At 38.9% G+C, this 11,269-nt stretch overlaps 1 protein-coding gene across 1 annotated transcript in view; it reads left to right on the plus strand.

Annotated features, from left to right (window-relative positions):
- Window positions 1-9,924, plus strand: part of LOC102295709 (bifunctional 3'-phosphoadenosine 5'-phosphosulfate synthase 2) — a 13,671-nt gene extending 3,747 nt beyond the window's left edge. Inside the window, exons 6-12 of the mRNA XM_005914115.3 lie at window positions 1,098-1,211; window positions 1,813-1,924; window positions 4,158-4,363; window positions 4,482-4,617; window positions 6,881-7,149; window positions 7,233-7,462; window positions 9,108-9,924. Of these exons, the coding sequence (XP_005914177.1) occupies window positions 1,098-1,211; window positions 1,813-1,924; window positions 4,158-4,363; window positions 4,482-4,617; window positions 6,881-7,149; window positions 7,233-7,462; window positions 9,108-9,249 (1,209 nt within the window). The 3' untranslated portion in view covers window positions 9,250-9,924. The remainder of the gene's footprint in view (window positions 1-1,097; window positions 1,212-1,812; window positions 1,925-4,157; window positions 4,364-4,481; window positions 4,618-6,880; window positions 7,150-7,232; window positions 7,463-9,107) is intronic.
- Window positions 9,925-11,269: the final 1,345 nt, after the last annotated feature.

Here is an 11,269-nt window from a genome sequence, read left to right on the forward strand (position 1 = left end):
TTTTGCTGCAAATAACATAGAGAAACACAAAGGACATCATTTTAATTTTCATGATTGTGAAAATGAGACGCACGCTAATCTCGGAGTAATGCACAAAAGAGTTTAGTTTACTCAAAGGCATGTGAATGAGCAATATGTTTGCACTTCATGTATGTACAAATGTAGATCTATATCACAAAGGCAAAACTGGAAAAACAGGTAAAGAGTGTAGCTCTTTGTAGAAAAGACACTAACCGACCTTTACACACACACACACACGTACACACACACACACACAGAGTGAAGATTCTGTTGGGTATTTAAAAGGCCATTGGTTCTGTTGCCAAGCGTCTTATCTTTAATAAAGGAAAGGTTGCTGATAGAGTAAATGTGTAAACACGTGTATTTTTACAGCCCCGGTCGTTAAGGTAACAGGTGACTGATTTTTTTGTTTTTAAATATCCCTGCTGTGTCAACATGAATACGCAGAAGCAGTGTGCACACATTAATCCTGCTGTGTAGAATTACATCAAACAAAATCAGGCAAGGCATTCACAGATGTTTGATTTTATTGAAAGGAGCTTCCGTAAACTCAAACGGTGCAGAAAATAAATTATTTAGCCAATACTATACTTATGAATGTGCTATTTATTTAGTGTGCCGTGTCTGATTCAGAATGTAAACCTGTAAATGGTAAATGGCCTGTATTTATATAGCGCTTTACTAGTCCCTAAGGACCCCAAAGCGCTTTACATATCCAGTCATCCACCCATTCACACACACAATCACACACTGATGATGGCAAGCTACATTGTAGCCACAGCCACCCTGGGGCGCACTGACAGAAATTAGACGCACTGTGTGCACCACTCAGCTAGTGCCCAAAGGCGAACTTCTTTGGCAAATGCAAATTATGCAGAAAAGCACCATTTTGCACCAAAAGGAACAAAAAATATGCAGCATACACCCAGCAGTATAGTTTAATCTAAAAAGAAATGTTATTTTACAGCCTTCCGATGCACTAACTGTGCTGTTTAAACTCTTAAAAAAAAAGTCATTGAGTCCCTACATGAGCAGCGTTATTAAACTGTGAACATTCACTTTCTTCTCGTATGTAGAAAATTGTACCAAATGAGATCCTGGAGGAGGTGACTGAACTGTTTATCCCAGAGGACAGGGTGAACCATGTTCTAGCTGAAGCAAACACGCTGCCCACCATCAGCATTACAAAAGTAAGTACACATTCTACTGTCACATAGCAAATGAGAACTCAGAGTCAGTACAAAACATTCCAGACAGTTAGTTATGGGTACGTTCCTTGCAGTGTGGACACTGTGTACTAAGAAAATATTTCCTTTCCCCTGGTTAATCAATAGGGAAATGCTCACGTAACTGTCAGTCAGTGTTCTGCAGATGCTAACAGATATGCAGCTTCTTGGCAAACATTGTTTCAAACGTTGTGAAAATAAAGGTAAATAAATCAGTAATGCTCATTTTAAAAAGGGAAAGTATTTGAAAGTGAATTTATTCTCTGTGTAGCCAAGTTGTTATTTTACTCTTTGTGTCTATAGTTGAAATGGTTTTTGTAAATCTGCAGCTCATATTGTCTGTCTCTATTTTATCGTATTCCACTGGGGTCAATCCTTCCACTGTTAAATTATTCACTTATTTAGAGCAGGCCTACAGATTAACTTGTGAATACCACTGAAATGTGTTTAATTTGCAATACAGCAAATGAAATATATGGCTTTCCTGAACTGGAATCGCAGTTTACAAGTATTTTGTGTTATTTTCTTTTCATCCTGCTGACGATGCTGTTTTATTCATCTACAGCTGGATCTGCAGTGGGTGCAGGTTTTGGCCGAGGGCTGGGCGAGTCCACTAAAGGGATTCATGAGAGAGAGAGAGTTCCTCCAGACTATGCACTTTGGCAATCTCCTAGATGGTAAGAGAAGTCCTTAAACTTTCAACATCTACAACATCTAGACACCCCCTCCCTGCTCCTAAAAGTGACATTAGGCAGCTGAATTGTGATTAATTCAGTTAGTGTGGGGATGTCAGACTAATTTTACATACACTTTGATCTTATGTGGGCCAGACCAGTGAATCTCCCCTTTCTGCCAGTGCAAAGAAATGTAACTACACATTTAATCAATGAGATATTCTAACATAAGAAAAAGAAGTGCAATGTCAGCAGTAAAAAGTAAATGAAAGAAATCTCTTAGCATGATTCTTTTGGCTTAAATGGTAAGAAGTAAATGTGCAAACTTACAGAAATCTGTTATTGAATTATGAATTGCGTTCGGGGAGGTCTTTATTGATAGGAAAAGCTGTAAAACTTGTGTAAATACAGTTGAAAGTCCAAAATTTATGTCCAGCCATACATTGGGCCAGATCGGAGTCCACACCATCTCCAAGTCTAAGCAAACGGTTCACAGCGACATCTAGCAACATTTACACATCACTTTCAGCCTCATACAAGCCTAACAGTGGATACAAAGCACAAGCTGCAATCTACTGCAATCAATGAATGTGAACAGAATTATTGGGCCATGCCTCTTAATCTTGAAATTCAGGTATTTTCACTGTCATTGCCAAGAGGTGTATAAAATCAAATGTCTAATAAACATTTGTGAAAGAATGGGTTGTTCCAGAGAGCTGACTGCATTCAAACGTCACGCTGTAATAAGATCCGATTGTTGCGGCAAGTCGCTTCATGAAATTTGTTCCCTCCTAGATATTCCATTCCAAAGTGAAAGTGCTTAGGGACAACAGCAGCTCAAGACAGTTAAAGTTACGGAGCAGGGTTGGCGAGGTTGGCTGATGTGAATGGCGTGTAAAAGTTACAGAAGCTCTGCTGACTCAATCGTCACATATACATAACATAGCATTTGATGTCAGCTGTTTCACTTCTAACTCACAGTAATATTAAAATATTTGACTCGCTTTCATTTTCTCCATTCACAATTCGGCAGTGAGATCTCTCTCTCACTCTGTGAGTATATGTGCAAGGGGTGTAAGGGAGCTCACACACACAACAACAGGAGAGAAAAGTGAGTCAAAAGTGTGGCCACACTTAAATAGAGTTGATGTTGATAATCTTTGTTGTTACAAGTCGCCTACGCTTGTGGCAACAAACTTTACACATAATGTAAGTCCGAAATTAAGCAATATCTCTATTCCTTTCTTCTCTTTCTGTGTGTAAATAACACAGACAAATTATTGTCTGGTTCATTTTAAAATGAGGCAAGAATGAAGGGAAAGCATGAATGAACCTCTAATTTTTAAAATAAGCACATGCTATTCCACTTGACATACAAAATTGCTCTAAAGCAGATAATGTGCATGTCCTTAAAGCACAGAAGTAACTGTAAAATATATTATTATTTAATGACAGACCAATTAATTCTTTGATTATTTCTTCATTGCCCAATAATAATAATAATTATATTTAATTAGACATTACAGCTCCTTTCTGAGATCACACTCCTTCTCTTTGAAGTGTTTGTCATTAGTGTGCTGTGTTATGGAACGGTTGTGTGCAGGCAGGACAAGGACCCAAAGTGCAGACTCCAGAGACAGACGTGAACTCAAAAGGGCAACAAAACTAGGACTAGAAAATACACTTACACAGACAGAACACACAGCTCAATAAGGGTAGATCGCGACACGGACACAGAGAAACACAGAGGGAGCAATCAGGGAATGGGCAACAGGAGAGAAACACAGCTGTGGCAAATCGAGCCTAACGCAACTGGGGAAGCAAAACCAGATACATTAACATAAGACAAGGACCTTCAAAATAAAACAGGAAACATAACACAGACTGAACTTACAGACACAGACTCACAGGCAGGCACTACAACAGAGGGAACAGAGACGTGGGACCAGGACAGACACCGACTGGACACGGGGATATAGCAGACAGGGGAGACAGCAACTAAGGATTACACAGAGACATAAACCATAAGAAAGAACTCTAACAAAGAAACCAAAGACTAGAAAAGATAAATAATATAATAAACTCAAACCTCTGGGTCAACGACCCAGGCATCCTAACATGCTGCACCTGTTTTCATATATGTTTTCATATTTTCATGTATTTCAAAAGGAAAACACTCGTAGAATTATAATTGCTTGGCTTTGTATGTTTAAGATCGCTTCATCTTCTCTCTCAGGTGGGGCCATCAACATGTCTATTCCCATTGTCCTGCCTGTTAGCTCTGAGACCAAAGAGAAGCTGGAGGGCTGTGCAGCGGTAGCTCTGGAGTACCAAGGTTCACGTGTGGCTGTTCTCAGGAACCCCGAGTTCTACGCGCACCGCAAGGAGGAACGCAGTGCCCGCCAGTGGGGCACTACTTGTCCACAACACCCGTACATTAAGGTTATAATGCAGCTATTAACCTGTGCGCAGTTAAAAATTTGGAGACTGGAAGGTGTTCTCATGCCAGCATCACACATTTTAATGATGAAAAACTGTTCTCTGCTTTTATCCTTGGCAGATGGTTATGGAAGGAGGTGACTGGCTGGTAGGTGGGGATCTGGAGGTGCTGGAGCGAATCAGATGGAACGATGGACTTGACCAGTACCGCTTTACTCCAAAGGAGCTCAGGCAGAAGTTCAAAGATATGAAAGCAGGTGAGAAAATCTAAAGTACAACACTACAGTGACGATCAGGAGATACAGAAGTGGCCTTTTTGTTTGGTTTGTTGTCAGTAACTTCCAGTATGACATATATATTTCTCTATAATAAAGCAGTTATGGTAACCGGTGAAAACATGAAAAAAATTAAAGCAGTGTATTTAGCAATACACCCTTTGTCTTTCAGAAAACTTGACTAAGGACCAGATGGAAAAAATTAAATGGTAACTTTAAAGCTGCATGGTGATTTTTGTGACACGTCCTGTGATCAATGGGCACATATAGTATAGTTAGGTCTGTAAGTATTTGGACAATGGCAGTTTTTGTAAATTTGCCTCTGTACACCACCTCAGTGGATTTTACTTCACACAATCAGAATTTGATTGAACTGCAGACTTTAGTTCAAGGTAACAAAAGTATTCAATTATTAACTGTTTAGCAATTACAGGCATATTTGTATATGCACTCCCACATTTTCCAAGGCTAATCAGGAGTTTCATGGGCAGGCCTGTACTCTCATTATTCCCTGGCACATTAAACAAGTAAAACATCTGGAGGTATTCCAAGTGTTCAGTGGAATTTTCAGTATGGGGTCCAAAGAGATGTTGGTGCAAGTGAAAAAGCCCATTATTAGACTGAAACCCAAAATAAACCTATCTGAGAGATAGCAAACACTTTAGGATCAACAATCTGCTCAGAAACACCAAAAGGTCTGAGCGACTGCAGAGCAACCGCAGAGAAGATAACTGCAGTTGATGACTGCAGAATACAAAATTATATCCAATAAAAGTTGTTTTCCTTAATTTTTACAACACTGGTTACACTTTGGAACTGGAAGGACAGATTAGATTTTCCTCAAAGCAACATGTCAAAGAGCCTACATGGTTGTGGAAAACTAAAAACAAGATTAATTTTTACCCAAATGACAGAAGTGATCTGAAACATACTATATTACCTGTTAAACAAGACAGAAGGATATTCACATGTCATTATGGCATGACCATGTATGGTTACAGGTTGCACCAGTTTTTACTGATGGTTTAACTGCCCAATTACTTTTGCGCCTCTGAAAATTTGGGCAAGGTTGCAAAAATAGTAGTTATTCCTTAACAGTTAATGCAAAACTTTTGTTAAACCCCTTGAATCAAAATGCTGAAAGTCTGCACGCCAATCACATCTTGATTATTAGATCTGAAATCCGTGTGGTGGCAAAACTAAGAAGTGTCTTTGTCCAAAAGCTAATGGAGCTAACTGTATTCCTGAATGCAATGAACAATTAAATGACATCATTTGTTTTTACTTTCACCCGCTAACTTTGATGTGACTGCTTTGTGCAGATATTGTTTTACCGATTCATCTTATCCACAATGCACTGTTTATTTTGGCACTTGTTTTTACTATGCTGAGGTTTGTTACCGGTGTGAGAGCATGGTGTTATCTGCACTAGGTGGACAATAACCTGTACTTTCTTATTGTTAACAAGCCCAAAGCAAAAAGAAACCAACAGTCTGTCTCAGTAGTTCCCAAATCATGCCAAGCCCAAACCTGTTTGTTCCCACCTAAGAACATTATAAAACACGTGATTTCTTAAAATAGCTTTGGACTGTTGTCATAGAAAACATCAAAATCAAACAGAGGGAAATTATGCATTTTGGGGGCTGTGCTTAGTATGCTAAGGAGTAATTAATGTACATGGGACTGACTTAAAATAAACACAATGCTATTTCTTTTATGCTTGTAATGTCACCCAGTGCAAAAGTTTAAAAAAATGCTGAATATGTGGTCAAAGTGGGAAGGATTAAGTCTTCTTCAATAGCAAAGCCCTATAGGACTAGTTATGAAACATCAGATTAACATAACTAACAAGTAATGCAGATCTTGTAAGTGTGTGAAAGTATAGCTAAATTTTATGTTAAACCCACTGTTAAACTACGTTTTATATATATTTGTATAGATACAGTAGATATAGAAGGAGGAGAAAATGTGAGTGGACAGTATTGTTGGTTTTTAGGTATAATGGGATTTGTTGACAGTAAGAAAAATATAAAATTCTATGCATCTGTCTGTCGTCACACACCACCAACATTTTTGTTGCTTTTGTTCTGATAAAAGTGAATTTAAACACTATGATCAGGGTGTATTTGAGTTCTGTTAAAGGCATGGTTCGCATGTTGGCTGTGACACATATTTTGGAAGGCATGATCATGAAGCACGTGTGTCTATTGTATGTTAATTTTATTATATGCTCCTCTGTCTTTAGATGCGGTGTTTGCATTCCAGCTGCGTAACCCGATCCACAATGGTCACGCCCTGCTCATGCAGGACACCAAGCGGCGACTGCTGGAGCGAGGATACAAAAATCCAGTCCTCTTACTTCACCCGCTCGGTGGTTGGACCAAAGACGACGATGTGCCTCTGCAGTGGAGGATGAGGCAACATGATGCTGTCCTGGAGGAGGGCGTGTTGGACCCAGCTAGCACCATTGTTGCCATCTTCCCTTCCCCTATGATGTATGCTGGACCTACAGAGGTGAGCAGCAGCGGTGGCTTATGGCTCACTCAAAGGTTTTAAAAAATATGGGTGCATGTGATATCAGCTTCAATGTCTTTCAGGTTCAGTGGCACTGCAGAGCCAGAATGATCGCCGGAGCAAACTTTTACATTGTCGGCCGGGATCCTGCAGGTATGCCTCACCCAGAGACTAAAAAGGACTTGTATGAGCCCACCCACGGTGGAAAAGTGCTGTCCATGGCCCCAGGTCTCACCTCTGTAGAGATCATTCCCTTCAGGGTAGCTGCCTACAACAAAACTAAGAAGGCTATGGACTTCTATGACAAAGACCGGTGAGTGATGAAAGACCTGCAGGTTTTTCTTGTAAGTTGCAGTCAATATTGAACCTCAAGGGGTTGCATACTTCTAGAAATGCAAAATTAACTGCTAAAGCCCCATTTACACCAGCCTAAAGACCGGTCAGTGACTCCCCTACTAACCACCTGAAGTAATCTGAAGTTAGCAAACACTACTAAAACAAAATACAAAACCTGATGCTTGATTGTATATAAGCATTTCAAAAATTTGCTGAAAAATATCATTCTACCCCTCCTTCATATCTAATGGATGATTGCAATATTCAGCTTCCTTTCACAAGCTAATGGCCCGTATATGAAATGACAGACAATTATAAATATACGCATACATTCACCTAGAGCTATAACAAGGCTATTATAGTTAACTAAAACTAAAGTAAAAACTAAAACTAGATGGTTAAAAACCATTTTAATTAACTAAAATAGAAACTAGACTTGGAAAAAAAAATACAAGGGACATCTTGTAGACAACCACTTTCTAATAGTTGTGTTTTCATTGTAATACCTGTTCTAATTTTTTCTAAATCTCACCTCTGACACATGTCGTCCATACAGCAATAATTAATAACAACTAAGACTGAAACCAATAAACTTAAACTAAAACTAAACATTATTAAGTAAATATTAAAGACTTAATATTAAAAACTCACTCTGGAACTTAAACTAAACTGAATTAAAAGCAAAAAGTCAAAATAAAATAAAAATAAAAACTAATTATATGATAACTTTATTTATAGAATCACTCACACACAATCCCTGACCTTAAGCGCATTCAGGTTTAATAAACAATGCTATTTAGAATATAATATTTATATATATACTCAGAGACATATACACACACACACACACACACACACACTGGGTGAATGTGCAGTAGTATTTGTGGTATTTGATAAAGTCCTTTGTCATCCATGTGCTTGTTGAGACTGTCTCTTTCTATTCCAGAGTTTGGCTCCACACATAGGAACATAAAATAAAACTGTAAAAAAGTGCGGCACAAACATGAAACACTTTCTTCATTCAGTGAACTGGTTCTTATATAGCACTTCTCTACTCTACCTGAGCAGTGAGAGTGCTCTATACAACACTCGTTATTCATACAAGAATGTTTTTCCATGCTTAAGTGTTTTCTATGTAACATTCACACTCCAATCAATGCATCTGAGAGCAACGTGAGGGTCAGTATCTCACCTAAGGATACTTGGCATGTAGACTGTAGTCAGGGATCGGACTGATTCCGATTAGTGATGACCTGCTCTAACTCCTGAGCTACAGTTTTTGGTGCAGCTCTCCGCTCACCAGCTGTTGAAGGAATGCACATTTTTAAGGACAAAGGGTAGTAGCTCATTAGTACTTATTTGGGTGTTCTTTACTGAACAGTAAAACACTGCATTGCCTTCGACACACTTTTAGGGCAAAAACTTCATTGCCAAACTAAAAATTTCACAAAAATTAGACTGTAAATTATTAGGCTTGTGCGTTTATATGTGTTTGTGTCGTAGTTGGTATTTGAGTCGAGATCTAATCACGGCGCTATTATAGAATTTACAAATTTTGATTTCTAATAACCTGTCCTTGCCACTGTATACTCCCTTTCCCCCATTCTTCTACAATTTCTCAGACACGACGAGTTTCAGTTCATTTCTGGCACCATGATGAGGAGCTTGGCTCGGAGCGGAGAGTACCCTCCAGATGGTTTTATGGCCCCCAAAGCCTGGAGGGTGTTGGTCGAGTACTACACCTCTCTTCAGAAGAAAAACTAATCAACAAGCTCATGAGCAACTATCCAGTTTATTCTTTAGGATTATTTAAGGTGGGATGGATTTTTATTGGTGCAAACTGCAGCGGTGGGAGTTTTATCTTCACCAAATCAAAATATGAATCTCATTCCTGTAAAACAATGGGGAGATTTTGTGATTATATGCATATTACCTTAAGCTATGTGTTTTAATAAATTAAATCTAACTTGAATTTTTTGTATGACTGTACACATAGGAGCACATTCCAAGACAAGGAAATCTTTATATATATGCATACATGAGACACTGAAGGGCGCACGACAAAAAACATGCACATTGAAGTTTTTATCACCTTTTTAACATGACAACTGTATCACTGTATTTGTATCACCTGAATGAAAGCCGTAGTCTTATCATTGCACACAGTGCCTACATGTTATAGATGTCATTGTGTTAATCCCTCATGTTAATCTTTCATATTATTATGAAGTACTACAGGAATTTATATATATAAAATGTGTCTTTGTGTTAAATTTCAGTCCTATAAAACTGAATTTTTTTGTTGTTGTTGTTGTTGTTTTTTGTCTTTAAGATTTCTGGGACTTCATAAATTGTGCATATGCATTCATATTATAGGATCTTTAGTCGTAGGAAAATAAATGTAAAATGAAATAATAAAAACACTTATTTGTTATATGACTATTTAGCGACTACATTGCACAGAGATGATATGTACTTTGAACAAGATGATTTAAATGTTTTCTGCGGTACCTCTGGCCCGACTGTGATTGTGTGGCCCTGGTTGTGCAACAATACTTACCTCTTCTGTCTGTACAGAGTGCATGTTTATCAGTGCTGTATAAGGTTAAAGGTCTGCCGGATAACTCCATTTAACGGATTGGGGGTGGGGTGAGGGGGTATAAAAAAGTCTGGTACCAGGTGCGGCCGGAGCTGCGAAGCCAAAAGTGCAATGCCGCCATCTGCTGGCAGAAATGTGGAGAGGCGAGAAAAAAACGTAAATGTGTGTAAAAGGGCACAATCGAGTTTTGGTTTCCGCCTTAACAGCTAAACTCAGTGACAGCATATTGTATTTACTTACTGAGATGGACACAAAGACAGTCAATTATCCCTGCATGTTATCCTAAAACTTCCAGCTGTTCTTTTTATAGGAATAAACCGGACTAACAACAGTCACACTGTCACTTTGTGCATTAAGAGAGCTCAGGTTTTGGCTCTGGATTGACTCTGCTAACTAGATCTTCTATAACAGATTAAGGAGAACATGAGACGCTTTCAAATTACACTTAAGAGATGGTTGAGCGAAGTTGGAGGACTGATTCATTTCGCTTCTCATTAAGCTGTGAGGGCTTACAGCGCTACAAGATAAGTGCTCTTCAGTGGGGAGAACTAGTCTTCGCTGTAAGAAGGAGATTCCTAATTAGCCTTACATGGGATCAGATCATTTAATCTGCGATGTTCCAGGTAAACCCATTTAAATCTGCTGAACTGTACCCTCACTACTTTATAAAATCTCCCAACTACTCTACACCCAGCATGTCATGTCACCGAGAAATGACCACATGTAAATCTCCGGTGTCCTACAGACCTGCATATTCCTAAATACAAGCTGCAGTAACACTCCAAATCGGATGCACTACTCTAAGAGCAGAAGTCACATTCCCACTCAGATGTTCCGCATTGCAAGGCTGCTAATTTAAAATGACTATCAGCTGCACAGCTGTCAGGTTACATGGACTAAGCCCAGCCTCCTTGTTTCCAGATGCTGACTGATGTTGACACACAGTCTTACATTAAGCGATCATTTTATGGGTGTTGTATTCTGTGACCAAAGGATCCATTTAACTGTCTCTAGCTTTCATGAAATTTAAAACACAGTGAGGTAAGGTGGCTTCTGTTGGTATGAATGAAATACATCACACATTGAGCTGCTGTTTTTGTTGTTCATTAGTCGTCTGATTGTATTTTCACACACACACACACACACACACACACACACACACACACACACACACACACACACACA

Source organism: Haplochromis burtoni, unplaced genomic scaffold, assembly GCF_018398535.1.
Source record: "Haplochromis burtoni strain Fernald_Lab_line unplaced genomic scaffold, NCSU_Asbu1 Contig_7, whole genome shotgun sequence".
Classification (NCBI taxonomy): Eukaryota; Metazoa; Chordata; class Actinopteri; order Cichliformes; family Cichlidae; genus Haplochromis; species Haplochromis burtoni.